General features: G+C 30.7%; 1 protein-coding gene across 12 annotated transcripts in view; it reads right to left on the bottom strand.

Annotated features, from left to right (window-relative positions):
• Positions 1–572: 572 nt before the first annotated feature.
• Positions 573–18,590, bottom strand: part of LOC111677897 (protein retinal degeneration B) — a 38,046-nt gene continuing 20,028 nt past the window's right edge. For 2 of the 12 annotated variants that reach the window (XR_006940169.1, XR_006940170.1), the window contains exons 2-17: positions 10,029–10,387; positions 9,080–9,224; positions 8,823–9,014; positions 8,336–8,761; positions 8,024–8,274; positions 7,436–7,465; positions 7,241–7,316; positions 6,875–7,183; positions 6,158–6,814; positions 5,927–6,094; positions 5,717–5,854; positions 5,454–5,602; positions 4,576–5,394; positions 4,338–4,510; positions 1,547–2,201; positions 573–696 (exon numbers count right to left, since the gene is read on the bottom strand). Coding sequence is in view for 2 of the 12 variants with exons in the window: in XM_046945818.1 (XP_046801774.1) it covers positions 3,642–3,714; positions 4,338–4,510; positions 4,576–5,394; positions 5,454–5,602; positions 5,717–5,854; positions 5,927–6,094; positions 6,158–6,814; positions 6,875–7,183; positions 7,241–7,316; positions 7,436–7,465; positions 8,024–8,274; positions 8,336–8,761; positions 8,823–9,014; positions 9,080–9,224; positions 10,029–10,106 (3,684 nt within the window). In the remaining 10 variants the exon portion in view is untranslated. Of the gene's footprint in view, positions 697–1,546; positions 2,202–2,537; positions 2,599–3,602; positions 3,715–4,337; positions 4,511–4,575; positions 5,395–5,453; positions 5,603–5,716; positions 5,855–5,926; positions 6,095–6,157; positions 6,815–6,874; positions 7,184–7,240; positions 7,317–7,435; positions 7,466–8,023; positions 8,277–8,335; positions 8,762–8,822; positions 9,015–9,079; positions 9,225–10,028; positions 10,388–18,590 lie in introns of those variants that run through there. The other 10 variants (XR_006940176.1, XR_006940177.1, XR_006940171.1 and 7 more) reach the window with 10 other exon arrangements.

Below are 18,590 nucleotides of genomic sequence, written 5' to 3'. Positions count from 1 at the left end.
AGTTTTCATTATCACCACTGTTTTCATTTAAAGAATTCTTATTGAAATTGCGAATTTCAAAAATAAAATTATAAATTTAACAGTTTACAATTCTGTATTGAAGTTTTTGTATATCACATGTACATTTTAGATAATCGTATTTAACATTTTATTAGTTATTTTCATTAAAAAAAATTACAGAAAGTTTTTAAAGTTATTTTTTTTAACAAATTATTACAGCATTTTAAAGGGCAAGTTTTAGTATTAGAAATAGATTTTTTGTAATATTTTGCCAATGATATTTTAAGCTACAATTAATTTAAATAGTAATTTTCGATTTTTCATAACAAGAAATTTAATAATTTGCTAAAGTTTTTAGAACAATTTTTATTTTAATTCAATAATATTACAATTTTTTATGGCTAACATCAATTTATAGTACTTTTTTACTTTCTGTTCTAGAAAAAGGGGATTATCTTGTTTTCAATATCTTTATTTAGTTTTTTTGTTAATTTAATAAATATTTTTTAGAATTTAGTTTTAAATACATATTTATTTTTTTAAATATTATTTATATTCTCTTATGATTTTTAAGCATGTATTGTTTTGTTTTTTAATCTGATTACTTAGTATTTGTTTCGGTTTCTGTTTGAGTTTTTTTATGTAGTTTGTAATACCATCAAACAACAGGAGGAAACAGTCTTTCTAGCCAGGTACCTATAAGATGCAAATGCAAAATAGTCTTTCAATACATTTTCTGCAAATAAATTAAGGATTTTTTTCACGCACATATTTTTATCGAAATAAATAGAAATTTTTTTACAATTAAAGAAATCTTTATTAATATTGCATACTTTTTTGCTTGCAGTGTAATAGTTAGGATTAAAAATAAAAAACGTTTATGTTAAAATAGAAGTAATATAAGCGGCACTTCTTAGGATGGGTTTCTTACTACTCAGTTAAACTAGATTAGATTAAACTCTGAACAAATTTAGCCGGACTTTAACCGATGATTGTGTTTTTCAGTTTTGGATTTAAGTTCAGTTAACTTTGCTAGTATTGCCAACGTTTTACTCAAAAACATAAACAATGAACAGCTGTTTTTTGCAAATAATACTTTTTTAAAATGAAAAATTTTGGAAAAATATTAAATAAACATTTAAAACATTAATAAAACAAAACAAATCAGAAAATTACAATTTACTTCAAATATTAAGTTTTTGTTCCTCCGAAATCATTGTTTTTGGTAATTGTGTTTTCTCACTTATAACTTAAGTTTAATTGGCCAATAACACTCAGTTAAACTAAGATAATATGTAACGTTACTGTTGTTTGGAAAACACAAAACATATATTAAATTGAAAAACCCACCCTAAGTAGTTTGAAATTCCTAATTGTAAATTTAAAAGCTTTTAAAACTTGTAATAATATTTCAACATTTTTAATCTTCACTGTTTTAACACCTTAAAGTATGCTACTGATTTCATTAAAAAAAATTAACCGATTTCTATTCTAAAATAATAAACTGTAAAATAATAAATATTATTTTCTTTAATTATTTACTTACTGCGTGACAATGTTAGACGATGTCTTTATTTTCTTAATTGTTCTTATAGTTTTAATTGAACAATAACAATTATTATTAAAGTATTAATTATTTCGCAATTTTGTTTAATTGGAATGATGTATGATTTCTCCAGCTATATTCTTTTGCATTTTTTAATGTAAACGAATTGTTGAATTTGTTTTTTTTTTGCATTTTTCTTTTTTGATATTTTTAGTTAATTCTGGTTAAATACGAGTAAATTATAGTAGTTTTTGATTTTTGTTTTATTTTGTAATTGAATAAATTGCAATGATATCTCAGCTATTTTGATGTGTATAGTAAGTAGGCATGCTTTAGTTAATGGAACAAACGTCTCTCTAATAGTTAACGTCTCTCTAAACTGCATTATTTTAACTAATGGAACTGGTATTATATTTTTTTGTTTGTTATAACAACTATTAAGTTATAACTGTTTTTTTAATATCATCTAACAAAATGAATATGGTGGTTGGCTGTTGTTGGTGACATGGTGATATATTCCCGTCAACAGGATCTTGTTCTTTTTTGATGACTTTGGATCGTTAGGTTTTTTCAGTTTCAGTTTTATTGGTGACTAAAATAGGTTTTACGTTTTAAGTAGCCACTGCGTATTGGCGAAGATAGACCGGTCTCGTTGCTACAAGTGGTAGGTGTTGGAGGAGTAGATAACAGGTTGATGATGGAGAGGATTTTTACGGTTAGTTGTGTTAGATTGGTGGGTTTTGGGGATTTAGGATATTAAGAATATAATTTAAGATGATTAATTTCGTTTTTTTTAATATTTGTTTGTTTTGTAATTATTCAATATCATTTGGTAATAATAACAACAAGTGATTGTTCTACTATATAATTTTGTTTTCTTTTTGTTCTTGTTTGTTTTAAATTTAAGTTTTGCTCTTTTGTTTGACAACATTTATTATAAATACTAGAAAACGAAAATAAAAAACTTTTCTGGATAAACAATTCGGCTTGCCTTTTCATATGATGGTGGACCTCAATATTTGCAGGTTTAAGCGTCCTGTTGCTCATGCAGCCTAATAAATTTAATATGGTGTAGGATTTTTTTTTAACAATTACAGGGAGTGGTGATGATAGTAGAGTGTTAGAGGGTGGAGTGTTTCAAGGAATGGTTTTATGGATTAAGGTTAAATGTTTTTAGGGGTTATTGTGCAGATGTTTTTAAATTGTGAGAGTGAGTGATCATTATTGTTTAAAAAAAAGAAAAGAAACGATAAAACACAAAAAAGAAAAAAAGTGAACGTAAAAATTAAAAACATTTCAAAATAATCAAACATTTATACATATAAAGAAGGGTGTGCTGTAAGAGGGATATAAAAACTAAAATTTTAAGATTAGTACATTGTTAAACTTTTTCAAAAATGTTTTTAAAAATTTTTTGAATATTCAAATAAGAGAATTACGAACCCTTTGGAAAATTAGTCATAAAAACTAAGATCAAAAAACCTATAAATAACTAATATGCTTGATGTTTTTAAAAGTAAATGTTTGGTAGACCATAAAGGAGCCAGATGGTACATATATTTTATGTAAAATATCTCTAGTTTCAAGGACTTCTAATAAAAGTTCCCTCTTGTACTTAATCTTTCATTAGTTAATTTAAAGTAGTTATATAAAGTTATAGGCAAATTTTCGATAAATTTAATTAAGATCATGAAGAAGTTATTTGTCTGGATTAAGACAACTGAGTAGACTCATTAATGGAAGAAGTGAGAGATGTTATCAATTTCACTCTCTCTCTTTATTACCTTAACTATGAAAGTTTTCTTATATTTCTGATTAAAATTATTGATTTTTATATCTTCATCATTACATCACACACCTTCTCATATGAATGTGTTTAAATAAATATTTATATATGTAAAAGAAACAATTGTTTATATATTTTATATACATACAATATTATTTACTATTTATATATTATTTATAAATATTGTTAATAATTATAAACCAATTTAAATTGTTAAATATTTTTGCATATAAATTCAATTAGATATTTATAAAAAGAAAATTATGTTCATGTGTAAATATTTGATTCAATTTTCTATAATTGTTTTCTTCAAAACTCATAATCTTCTTCATTTTCATAGATTTGCAAGTTGTTGGTTGTGTTAGTTTTATCGAATGCATTGCTGGTTGTTTGAAATTAAAATATTCGTTAGTTTTTGCAAAAAATAAATAAAAATTTTAAGAAAAATTGGTGTTAGTAGAAAACAAACTGAAACCAATCAAATTAAACGAATTGCAAGTAACTAAATTAACTAAAAAAAGCTGTATTAGTAAAATAGTTTAGTAACTAAATAAACTTTAAACTAAATTTAAAAATATGAATTTGTGAAATAAAAAAAAAAACAAATTTCGAAAAAATTAAACTAAAAAATTATTTACATTCATTTATACATACAATTTTAATTAATGTGCTGCTGCAGATTTTGATTTTGAGACAAAATACATTTATAGTAAATATACATACATACATTTTGATTTATACTTTTTTTTACATTTTAGTAATTAAAAATTACTGTGGTGTTAATTAACATAATAACTTAAATTGTAAATAAGTGGGACTAAAAAATTAATCTTTTTTTTACCCATTTATAACAATTTAAGTTTTTATGATTTTTTTCTTATTGGACTGAGATGATTTTAATATATATACATACATACGATTAATACTTGCATCAATAGTATACTCTACTACATAAACTTGCCGATACATAAATATATTTCATAAGAAAAAATAAATGAAACTTACCTCCTACGTCGAGGATTAGTAGTTTGACCCGGTAAATTGAAACAACCGCGTGGTATAACCATACGAGCATTGCCTTTGGCGGGTCGAGAACCGCCCACAGCTTGCAAGGCCGATAAATGAGCAGCATAACCATCATTTAATACTGTGGCATTGGTTTGCAATTTTTTGCTAACCTAAAATTCCAAAACATTAAAAAAATATGAGAAAAATTATTATTAAAAGAAAAAAAAAAACTCACCTTTCCCACTATAAATATCTGATCTGATCTTAGGCCCACATTGGTATAAACACTAATATCTTTACTGCTACCATAAGCGGCCATTATTGAGATTCCATGATTTTGCACCAGATTATTTAGATAAGCGGTTTTATGACCCAACGGATCAGTGGAAAGACCATCGGCAAATGATATGAGACCATGAGGAAAATTATGCTGACTCAGCCAGGAAACAACACGTTGCTGTTGCATATCCGGTCTACCGGTTATATAGATTAATAAATAACCCAATTCCTGCCAATGACGGCAAACATCTACCGCCCCAGCTCTTACTTTAGGATCACGTCCGGTCACCGACATCGAGGCGGTAAATGAGCCATCTATACTAAAGACTACACATTCCGTTAAAGGTGGCACCACCGCTAAATAACAGTCCACTGAAGTGTGATCACCTCTCACTACCATTTTAATGGGATAAATGCCATAACCGAATGCTACATGTTCGGGTATGCTGTAGGAAATCCGACCAGTTTTATCGGTAACCTCTGTACTAAGAAAACTCCACTCGCCAGCGGGTGGATCTTTCATTATGTGTATATCAACTTTTTCGCCATGTAGAGTGATCATATCCAAAGGACCATACATAAAACGAGCATTCAGACGTTGCTCACGTCCCTCTAAAACTATCACATCATTGGCACGATGATTGGCGGCCACATTTTTCAATTTCACCGAGGTACGTTTGCGTATCCATTTTTCTCTCGGTTGGCCGGGATTAAAGTGGACAGTTTCTTTGTTGTCCATGGATGTAACATATGGAATGCCTTCAAATTTACCAATCTAAATAAAATAAAGAACGCTTAATCACCATGGAATATATGTGTTAGAGAAGAACTTACTTGTCTTAATATAAATGCTATAACATCAGCACTTTCCCAGTAGCTGGCATGGAATAAATGTGGCAAAGCATTGGCTGGAAAGTTACTTAAACCTTCTGGGCAATACATGGCATAATCTAAACGTTTTGTACCCCACCATTTCATTTGTACTAGAAAATTGTACATGAAAATATACATTTTACAATTGTATTCAAAGTTATGTGGGGTTTACAATAACTAAAGGATTTTTGGAGTTTCCAACTTCTACCAACTAGCAAACTTACATGAATTAATGGTACTTAATGATACATTTTCTATAAGACCGGATACTGTACTTTGCATGGAAGCATCTGATAAACGACGACCGCACATAATGTTGTTGGAGTCATTAAAATGTTGGGGATTTGATTGAATAACCTCCACTGTTCGAAAAAGGGAAAGAAAAAAGTAAATTTTATTTGGAAAGCTTCAGTTAAAGAAACAATGAAACTTACATAAATGCAATGGCTGACCATTCCCCAGTGGATATTTGGCATAACGGGGTACATTAACGGGAGCCAGCATGGAAAATCTGGCACTTAGTAAAGGTTCTAAACGGGAAGCCGTTGGATCGGTAGGATGGAACATATTATAAACCTGATTACAGTTGGGACGTTGTAGAGCTGGCAAGTAAATGTTCTTATTTACACAAATTGAACACATTTGGAGATAATGTAAATGCTTACCAGTTTTAGAATCATGTAATTTTTTAGCTGCCAATACTATAGATAGTGGGGAACCAAACATAAAAAAGTCACCCACTTCAAAGTCTAATTTCGCATGTTTCGAATCACTTGAGGAAGAAGAACGTCTTCGGCGCGGTGAGGGTGCCACCAATAAACGTTTAGCATCCAATTCGGAATCATCAAAACGTTCATCATCATCCGTGTTGCGTGAAGAACGACTGGTACCATCGTTGCCATTAGTACGACACAATGCCTCATAAGCCAACAGAGAACCCATAGAATCTCCCAACATTACAATTTGTCCAGAGAAACCATGACCTTCCTCTGATTTAAGAAATTCATGGTAAACAATATTAGCTGCCTGTACGGTTTTATTGACAGTGTCCTGAAATTCTGGTGATGAGACCGCCAGCAATGGAATGGCGCCAATAGGAACATCCGCTATATTGGGTATATCAGCTGAGGGTGAAGAATCAAATGAATATGGACTTAAGCTAGACAAAATGCCCAGAGCATCGGTACAAATGGATGGACATGGTACCATTTTAATGGTAACATGGGTCAATAGGCTCGGATAATGTTGACGCATAACAGACTCAAAAGAACCACGAAATGTGGTGACATCAGATTTTTTGGAAGTCAATTCACTGGTAGCATCTTAATATAAAGCAAATATTTATGACTATGAACTTTATTTGGCTGTTAAAAGTTATTTACCCAATACACTTCCAGCATGTACTACCAATATCAAAATGGTGGTGGAACAAGATGGTGTGCCCGGCGAACCAGGCGGTGATATATCATGACCTCTTTCCACGCTTTGCGATGAACGCAATTGTCTTCTAGTACCTCTCTCCGAGGCCACACGCATTAGAAAATCTTGATTGAATATACTATCCTCCTGTTTACTCTTACCTTGACCACTACTATGTGGCGGCGGACTATCATCTGGTTCACCCAACAATTCCAAAGAACTCCATTTCGCCAAAGAATTGCTGTCATTTGTATCTGAAATTGGAATTTCCTCTGGTGAGATATGAAATGGAAAATGCAAACATTTCTATGATAAGTTTGATAACATACCCACACAATCGAAAAATTCTTCTTCCGAATTCGATTTTGAATCAACTTCCAAACGTTCCATACGCCAATTAGCCACCTGTAATGTGTATTCAATCATTTTAAGTAAACGTGTTAACAACTACTGAGGTGTTAAATAAATTTTAGTGTTAATTTACAAACATTAAACATTCAACAATTTAAAAAAAAATAACTTACGTTTTTACGCTTAGCATTTTTGGCATGCTGCTAAACGAAATGTAGAGTTATGCGCAAAAATTATTTTAAAGAATAATTTTGCATTTGCAGGAAACGTTAAAAGAGAAGACGAAATAAATAAGATAAGAATTAAAGAAAACGAAAAGAAAATAAAGTAAAGTAAAGAAACCGAAAAAGAAATAAGAAGATAAAACATTTTCCAGTCACCAGTCTTACAATTTAATCTCTCACCTTTGATTGATCAATTAAAAGAATTTTGATACGTTTGGAATTTTTGTTTTTACATTTATGAAATTTGTTTTTGGTTATATGATTGGACCGAGAGAGCGGAATAGGATTTGTTTAAAAAAATCAAAATTAATATGCAACTTAATACAGATTCCATTTAAGATTATTCTCAAGGTTGTCTGACTTTGTAAATCTTTGGAACTAAAGTTTCAATAGGAGATTTGTCCCGGGGTGTGTGCTTCCAAAATCCAAATTTCATAATGCTTTTTTTCATAATTTTAAACACGGATACAAATATCATGCCACATTAAATAGATTTATCGGTCAGAGAGCTAATTATATCAAATCATAAAATCTAACCTGTAACTCAAAACTATGCGCAGATCCTAAAGGTGAGTGTAGACCGCCCGGTTTGGAGCCAGATTTTGATTTAATCATTTGTATACTTTGAGAACGAGATCTTTCGCTGGAATTATTTTGTTCGGGTACTTCTTCATCATCCGAAGAAACTTCCTCACTGGGTGGTTGCTCTGTAACAACGGGAGGTTCTTTAATCACACGTTCCTCAGTATCGGCAGAATGTGATTCCAAATGACCTTCAGAAATGCTTTCTATAAAAATATACAAAAGTTAATGTTTTAAGTTAGAACTTTTCTCAAAGCCCCCACTAACCTTCCTCCTCCTCTTCTTCACCACTTAAATCACCACCACCCATTTTACGCGCCAATGCGGCTTGGGTTTGTCTTTCAATTTCTCTAATATCTTCAATGGTTAGACCATGCCATTCATCTTGCCAGGCCCAGGCTTGACGATGGGCTCTTAACATTGTTTTTCTTAAAGCTACATCGTGTATGAATTTTTCCAATTTAGTTTGCATGCCCCAGTAGCGAAATTCTACACGACAAATTTTATAGGCACACATCAAGGACATATTACGAGATGTGGGTTGTTTTTTGCCCTTAACTTCACGCCAATACTCCTCCAGCCAGTCTTCGCCCAAAGGGCCTCTGCCGGTTTTTTCGGACACATATAATTTAGGATCCTCTTCTTTGACATAATCACCGCCAAACAATTGATCCTTGACAATATCAATGCAGTCTAGGATAACAACTCATCATAAATATTTTTGAAATTGGATTTTTTATTGACAAAAACTTACCAATTTCCCTATTTCTTAGTTCGCTACCGGTTAATTTAAAGACATTATCCTGATAGCCATTATCAGGGAAATAATATGTTTCTATATCTAAGGAGAATTTTTCCACAAATGGACAGGTGTAACGTGTACGAGTATAGGGATAAGCATTCCAGGCTTCTTCTTCCACTGTTAAAGCACTTTTAGGCAGCAGACCTTTAGTAATCGATTTGTGTTTATATGTATCAATACATTGTATTATTGTTTTTTATATATCTTACTTTTAATCCAGCCTGGCAAATGACTGCCAACATGATAGATCTTTTTGGTGTACTGTCCTTTGCCACCTGGCCCATCATCGTAGGGTTCATTTATAATGATTTCAACACCACTGCCTTCGCCATGACTTTCTTCACGACTCTTTTTCTGCAAAATAAATAATGGTTTAATCATAATTTTTCGAAAAGAAATTGAGAGACTCGAGGAAATGAGGTTTGATTTGGACCAATATAATACTATTTTCAAAGGCTTAGTAGATAACTAAAGATTCGAGTTTTATTTTTTGTGAAATATATATAAACTTATATAAACGAAAACTATAGTAGTATAGTTTACGTTCAGTTTATAGTTCAGTTTGTCGTCGAGTTTATAGACCAAAGATAACATAGTCGAGTCAATAGACTGCGCTATAGACGAAAATATAAACTAAAATACATCCAATACTTAAGGCGAATTTAGGTCAATATCAGTCTTATAGTCTGTAGTCTTAAGAACTGCCGCGGATCCTATTTTCCTCATTTTTATATTTTGTATGAACAATTTTCGATTTTGGGGCGGAATTTTCCTTTCCCCCGTCGATCTGCACTTGGTTAAGAGTACATAATTGAGTCGATAGAATAATCTATAATCGTGTATACTTTAACCAAATATATCTATCTATCTATCTATCTATCTATCTATCTATCTATCTATCTATCTATCTATCTATCTATCTATCTATCTATCTATCTATCTATCTATCTATCTATCTATCTATCTATCTATCTATCTATCTATCTATCTATCTATCTATCTATCTATCTGTTCTCAAATAAGGATACGGATTCTTGATTAACGTTTGTTAAGTAGCTTTTAACTAACATTTGAGAAATTGCTAGTCTCAAGAATCAAAATTTTTCAGAATATTTATAACAGTTTCAAAGAGGTATAAATTATATAGCAAATACTTACCGCTATCATATACAGCTGGGCTATACGATACTCCTCCACCGTGAGCGGCAGTGGGATGTGATACTCCTTAATCAACATCTCTTTCTATTTTAAATAGACTAAATGATGATCAGCGTGTGTTTAGCGTATTGATTTTATTAGAATGATTTTAAAATGTTGTATTTGCATTTAAAAATTTTGCTTAAATCAACAACATGTTGTTCATATTTGCAGCCTTTTCACCTCTTCACCCTCCGAACAAATATATCTTGTATTAATTTTTTTTATTTTTCTAAAAGTAGCAGATTTTATTTTTAGTGGCCGTTTCTGTGTTGCTCGTGTTATCTTCTCCAGCAGTGAATTAAAATTTATTATTTAAACTGAAAATAAAAAATATATATATATTTTCATTTTAAAATTACGAAATTACTTAACTAAAACAACAACTACACTAAATAGTAAATGATTATATGAAAATGGTCTGGCTTTTGTGAAATTCTTTAAAATGATTTTTACCGATTTTTCTTTAGCAGTTTCTGTTCAGGAAGACAATTGAGAATTATATACATGAGGTCACCATGTAGGAAGAAAAAAAAAACGAACAAAAATGAAAATAATATTGTGCATTTTAATGGTTTCCATTAAAGCTTTTGGGGATATTTAGTTTAAATTTTCTATCGTAGTTATATGTACCTTTGTAATAATACGAAGGTGGTATGAGAATTTATTTTGGAAAATGTTATTTTTCAGATGCATTTACTGTAATGAATTCACTTTCATAAAGGAAGAGTTTCCTTTCAATCAATCTAATTTTCTCAAGTCACTTTTAAGTTATATACATCAAATCAAATTCTCATCCAATATTTTGGGTTTGTAAAAAGCAATTAATTCTATTGATCTATTAATTGTACCCTCGTAATATTTGCTGTTGTTTTCATGTTTTGGTCATGTTTTCATATAGTTGTTATTTCTTCTTTTGTTTTTAATACATATATACTATTTTTAAGGTTTTTATCATGTTGCGTTGTTAGTTGAACCATAGAAATGGCTTTATTTCCACAATTACTTAATATCAATTCTATTGAGGCATGTAAACGTAACTCTCGCACAATAATGTTTAAATGTTTACTGTGTAAATGCCACAGAAATATAAAAATTGTAATAACGGGGCAATACGCATTGCTTTCATAGACATCATATAGATATGTATAGTGATGGATAAAAGTTTTCAAACACTTAGTTTCTTTTGAATATCTCGGAGAAGTTGTAAGGGAGTTTTCTTTTTGTGTACTTCTTGTGGAATATATGGTATGTCCGTGAATGTTATGACAAACCAAAATGTGTCATAGTGTCCATTGACACTATTTTGTTTTTAATTTAAAAAAGGGACACTCTTATCCATAATTTAATTGCTACAAAATTTGGTGTATGTTGCATTTGGGATTCACTTTAAAAAGTGTTCCTGAATGCCGGTCTTCGGTTGGGCCAGGAGATTGAGACTGTAGGGTATTTTGAAAACCGGCATCCTTAAATTAAGAGTTTTATTGTTAAATGTTTTCTTTTAAATCTAAGGCTTATTTCTCATAGACATTGTGTCACTTTTAAAAATGTCATAACGTCCATAAATACAATGACTCAATTGATCTTGTCAAAACGTCTATGATTATTATGACACCCAACCGAGTATATACTATGATAGAAAGTCAATATAATAACTGTTTAACCCTAGAGGAAGCCAAGCTCAAATAGCTAACATCTTTCGTGAACATAGCTGGAAGAACTCTTCTCGAAGAAGTTTTTATGGGACCTAAATACATTTTCTGGAAATACACGAAACACTTTGTGTTCAAGGAGTCTACACGTTTAACAGTTTTAATTTACTTATACTTTTCAACGGAACCTAATAGGTTAAATTACGAAATATCAATACAGATTTTCCGAAAAAGAGAAACCAAACTATTTTGCAGATTTCATTTGTTTCATAGAACTAATTAGATCAAGTTTTCTTTAGAGAATTAAGTTTCGCCTGAGTTGAAGATGATCTCATTGACTAACCTAGAAGACAAATAGAATAACAATTCGATTTTCTAATGAAGAAGTGAGTGGACCAACGATTACTCGATAATAGCTTTCGATATTAATTCAGTTAAATGTCAAATTAGAATGCTTGAGAGTGGAGCCAATCATATTATTCTTAATTTTATCACGTTTTTTTACGCGACACTTTTAATAATCTAAAACTATAATCAGCATTTTCCTATAACGAATATTTTCCATTAAGGTTCAATAGGTTTCTGAACTTAATGTTAGAAATTGTATTTAACAGAATCAGTAGTCGTTGCTGCATTGTATAGTTTACAGTTATTTGTCTTGACAAGAAGTTAAAAAATTTTTTTGAGGAATTATATCGGGAGTAAACCATGAAATCGCACTACTTTACATAACAAACTCTTTTCAGACTTTTTTATGTAGACCCAGTGGTAGTTCAAGTATGGGTTTGAACAAAATTTTCTGAAGGAGTCCTATTTGAATATATTTCGTATGCATGTGTTCGATATATATACCTATAGTTTGTATACCAAATGATAGATATTCTAACGACTTTTTAATTAGTTTTTTATTATAGTTTCTTATAGTTTCACAGGTAAAAAGACTAATAAACTAGAAAGTATTAATATAATACATTATTAGTAAGATTTTATTAGCCTACTTCTATGTAACCCAAACGATATGTTTTAATCGTTGAAAAGTATGTTGTTAAGTAAGTAATTACAATTGAAAGTCATTACCTACCCAGCAAAATCTTTACATACCCGGTAAGTAGGCAAGTAATATTAGAGAAAAGTGTAAGTAGTTACTTTTTGGGTGAACAACTACTAGTTACAAATCTGCTTACCCGACTTTTCCGGATTTAAAACTGGTTTTACAGTTATTTTTCATGTTTGCTATTCTATTCTCTTACTCAATGCCCCATTAAAAAATAGTTTTATCATTTCATCTGGAATGGTTTTCACACAAATATAAATATCAACATTTCTTGAAAAAAACTTCCAAAATCGACTACGGTTAGAAACATTAACTAATTTCTTGTTAGATATAGACGTCAATTGTCTATGACTATAAATTCCATTAAATTTATTTTATTGATAATCATCAATTATCAAGAAATGTATGAAATAACTAGATATCCTACAATACTCATTCCAAAAATCTGAAAATATTTTACTGGGTAGTTTTTACTAGGTTTGTGTTGGAACTACTATGTGTTCTTTTAAACCAATGTAGTATCAATTTAGAACTAGTGTCAAAGAACTAGTTCCTTAAATAATCTTAAGGACTTCTTTTACAACCACAATGTTCCCAGGAATCAGTTCCACAAGTAAAGACAACATCAATTCTTCCAAGAAAAAAAAGACGTTCTCTTTGTACTAGTTATAGAACTAGATTTTTTAAACAAGTTGGACAATTTTTCCTCGGAATATAAAATATGGTTGATCCTAGCAAAAAAAGAACTTCCAAAGAAGTGGAATTTACTCGATAAAGTACTGTTATTTTTTAAACAATATCTGTTCGTAAACTTTTACCACCTACTGTTGATGTGAGTTTGTACATTTTTTTTCACTGTCGTTCGTTGATGACTTTTCCATTCACTGTCACATTATTCAATACGTATTTATTTATTGTTATTTCTAGTTTTTTTTTGTCGCATTAGAAATCTTTTTTTGTTGTAACTATGCTTAAGCACGAAATTAGTAGAGAAAAAATAAATATAAATAAAAACAAAATCAATGAATTTAAGTATTTGTCATGCAATGTTAATTGAACATTGTACTTATCATATATACATATATTTCGTTAATATTGACATTTTTGGAACAATGTCAGCAAAGTATTTCTCTTGTCATATGTATATCACATTACAATCGATATATTTAGTATGTTTAAGTTTAAAGAAATTTTCATTATATTTGAATAGAGGAATAGAAAACATATTTAAATGTTTATTTTTTTATCAGGAACATGAATCTTAAATGTAAAATTTTGAAATAATTTATAAATTTATACAATATCGAACATTTTCAAATAATTTAAAATATATCAAAATTTATTTACATACATAAGTGTACTAACAGATAATCGATGTTAAATTCTTAAATATCTAATACCTCATAAATGTTTCAAAATTATTCGCACCAATCATTTTAGTACTTAGCATTTCTTTTATAGCTAAAAGAAAATATGCAGTTATTTTAATATTTATGAAACATAATTTATTAATTATCTAATTTTAGCCTTAGTAATTTTATTATAAGTTTACTTAAATTTAAAATTTTTATTATTGTTTTTAGAATATTAAATTAATAACAAAAGACAGACAGACAACCAGCCCATTGTTTATCCTATAACAATATTGAGGCTCTTTTCTCACACTTTTGAAAACATTCTATCACTTGCACTCACGTACTATATGTACAGCTGCTATATACGGTGATGGAACTACTTAAAACAATAATATACTCTTCTGGTACTATATTATTCCATTATAAAATGTTATGAAATTCTTATGAGGTTAAACCGAAAAGGGTTTTTAGAAATCAAGAAAACTGTTTCATCACTTCAGCAGTATTCGAAGTTGGTAAAAATTTCTAACTTAAATCTGAAGTTTAACATTTTTGTACAATTTACACAATATTTTAAATATACACGGTCGTCAATGGAAGCATTCTCAAAAAAAAAAAAAAACGAATTCAAAATCGAGTGCAAACAGAACTACTTTAGATTCATGAATAGTAAAGATCGTTCTCTGAAACAGACCTTTTCTAGATTTATTCATCGTTTCTAAAATTTTTTAACATAAGATGTTAAAGTTTCTCACGAACTAATACCAGGCATAGATTCTATTCGTATCCCGTAACATATACACTTGACACCAACTCATTTCCAACGTTTAGTCCCACAGTCACTTCTGAATTTTAGACTTTACCATTCATAAGCAGAATTTTCTTAAGTGCACCCCGAAAGTCTGAAACTCTGCCCTGTGAGCTAACGGTTTCCGTATTACCAGATTTTGTGTGCACCCAGAGTCCCAAAGTCCGAAACACTTCCCTTACGTTTTCTGTATTACCAGATTTTGTGGTTCCCCCAAGAAAAGATCGAAGATACATTTTATTATAATCAATTTATGGTACCGACAAACTCGAGGTACCGATAGCACTTCTTTTTCCCGGAATCATAATAATACCTTTATAAAGATCTTTCATTACGGTTAGATGCTCACTAGGGGACTTCTAAAAATCTTGATTGTTTCATAAGCTTGATGTTCTATTATGGTACAAAACGAAGTACAAAACTCGGCTCTGTGAGCTACCGATTTACGTAGTACCAGTTTGTATGATTCGACTCCATGTCAAATTATTCCAAGATTCCAGTTTATAGTCTCGGTACCGGTTACTGCAAGGTAACAAGTCCCGAGGGAACTTATTTAACATAAGATGTTAAAGTTTCTCACGAACTAATACCAGGCATAGATTCTATTCGTATCCCGTAACATATACACTTGACACCAACTCATTTCCAACGTTTAGTCCCACAGTCACTTCTGAATTTTAGACTTTACCATTCATAAGCAGAATTTTCTTAAGTGCACCCCGAAAGTCTGAAACTCTGCCCTGTGAGCTAACGGTTTCCGTATTACCAGATTTTGTGTGCACCCAGAGTCCCAAAGTCCGAAACACTTCCCTTACGTTTTCTGTATTACCAGATTTTGTGGTTCCCCCAAGAAAAGATCGAAGATACATTTTATTATAATCAATTTATGGTACCGACAAACTCGAGGTACCGATAGCACTTCTTTTTCCCGGAATCATAATAATACCTTTATAAAGATCTTTCATTACGGTTAGATGCTCACTAGGGGACTTCTAAAAATCTTGATTGTTTCATAAGCTTGATGTTCTATTATGGTACAAAACGAAGTACAAAACTCGGCTCTGTGAGCTACCGATTTACGTAGTACCAGTTTGTATGATTCGACTCCATGTCAAATTATTCCAAGATTCCAGTTTATAGTCTCGGTACCGGTTACTGCAAGGTAACAAGTCCCGAGGGAACTTATTTAACATAAGATGTTAAAGTTTCTCACGAACTAATACCAGGCATAGATTCTATTCGTATCCCGTAACATATACACTTGACACCAACTCATTTCCAACGTTTAGTCCCACAGTCACTTCTGAATTTTAGACTTTACCATTCATAAGCAGAATTTTCTTAAGTGCACCCGAAAGTCTGAAACTCTGCCTGTGAGCTAACGGTTTCCGTATTACCAGATTTTGTGTGCACCCAGAGTCCCAAAGTCCGAAACACTTCCCTTACGTTTTCTGTATTACCAGATTTTGTGGTTCCCCCAAGAAAAGATCGAAGATACATTTTATTATAATCAATTTATGGTACCGACAAACTCGAGGTACCGATAGCACTTCTTTTTCCCGGAATCATAATAATACCTTTATAAAGATCTTTCATTACGGTTAGATGCTCACTAGGGGACTTCTAAAAATCTTGATTGTTTCATAAGCTTGATGTTCTATTATGGTACAAAACGAAGTACAAAACTCGGCTCTGTGAGCTACCGATACGTAGTACCAGTTTGTATGATTCGACTCCATGTCAAATTATTCCAAGATTCCAGTTTATAGTCTCGGTACCGGTTACTGCAAGGTAACAAGTCCCGAGGGAACTTAGTGGAAAAAATCTTGATTTAGCTACATTTGCATTCTTCTAAAATCGAATAACACCATTATAATGACTTTGTTATATCAACCGTTCTTCAAAATGTTTGCCTACAGCACATATTTCTTCATCGGTACAACGATGGGTACCTTAAGTAATATATACCAACTAATTAATCTCAATAAGTTTTTGTACTCGAAGTTCATCGGGAAATAAATGAGCAATATGTTATTCTAGTAAATTGACTGAACATTTTTTATTGAAAATATATATCAGAGTCAAAACATTGTTGATCTAACTCGAATTTTTGGACGACCCGGACCATTAGTGATCACATACAATAATTTTCATTGGAATTCATAAAAGTGATAAGTAGTTCCAAATATATTGCGTTACACATTTTAAAAAACATTTAATTGAAAATCTTGGCGATCGTGTTATATTCAAATATTGATCACGCAATTAACATCCATTATATCTCTTTTTATGTGGTAGTCTTAGTATCTTAGTATTTATTTATTTTTTTGATAACGAGAACTCATTACCAAGAAATGTATGAAATAACTTTCCAGCAAAAACTGGGTAATGGCTTTCAATTGTAATTACTTACCTAACAAAATACTTTTCAATGACTACTAAATATGGTCTGGATTACATAGAAGTAGTCTAATAAGGTCTTTCTAATAATGTGTTATATAAATACTTTCTTATTCATAAGTCATCCTGACAGTGAAGATACAGATAGTGGCTCTTGAAAACAAGTCAGTAATGATAGAGGATATCTGGTATTATATAGGAATTAAATTTAAGTTTCTAGATACAGTTCTTAGTAATGCTCTTCAAAGATTTAATTGCTACAAAATTAGTGTTTAAAAAACTCCTTATATTATTATGCTAAAGTATAAGGCATTGTCTCCCTTTACAACAATAGAAGAACTTTTACCTCTACCTTCGTTAGCGTAAATATGGATGAATATTAAACGACATCATTAATGTAACTTATACCAATCATTTGTATGTGTGATTACATTCTAAAAAAGAAAATACATTCACACCAGCAACATCACTTAGACAAAATGTATGTGATATGATGACACATTGCACCAGAACAATTATATATCCTTTACATCAGAGGATATGTTCCAGTTAAAGATAGTATGTGTATGTTCTATAGTTAAAATAGAAAAAAGGAAAAAAAGACAATAAGAAGAGAGAGAGAGAGAAAAAAAAGATAATGTGACACCACTACCGTTTAACAACTCAAAGTATTGGTTAGACTTAATGACATGAATGTCCTGCAGTTTTTGGATTCAGTTTTGAAACTGCTACAGATTGATTAAAATGCGGATTACTCAATTCTTTTTTTGAGTATAATGATAAGAACAAAATGTCTTAAAAGTAGACTTATTGGATTTCATTAAAGTATTGTCATTGCACTGCTTATAAGTAGGATCTACTGCAGTAAGAGTAACTGCAGGACTAATACCATTTTCTTTTTAAATATATTGTTGGTGACATTGTTGTTTAATATCAACCTACTTTTCCAGCAATGTAGTTTTCTTTGTTTGTATTTAAGTTTTACTTACATACATACACATGTACCAGCAAGTAATTATTTGCATTCAATTATATGACCAATAAAAACACACATGTACATAAGTGTTTTAAGCAAAAGTGTAATTTCATATAGTCATCACGAGGAAGGGAAATGAAGCCTCTATTGTAAACTTAAAACAAGGAAAGTTTAAGGGTGTGAAGTTAAATTCGTCGGCCAGATACGTCCCACAACACATTTGTCAAATACGTTCCACATACTGTAAAATTCGTTTTCAAATTAAATTAATTGATTTT

This window comes from Lucilia cuprina, chromosome 3 (genome assembly GCF_022045245.1).
Source record: "Lucilia cuprina isolate Lc7/37 chromosome 3, ASM2204524v1, whole genome shotgun sequence".
Classification (NCBI taxonomy): domain Eukaryota; kingdom Metazoa; phylum Arthropoda; class Insecta; order Diptera; family Calliphoridae; genus Lucilia; species Lucilia cuprina.
The sequence above is the reverse complement of the archived record's forward strand: the minus strand, read 5'-3'. Positions and strand labels throughout refer to the sequence as shown.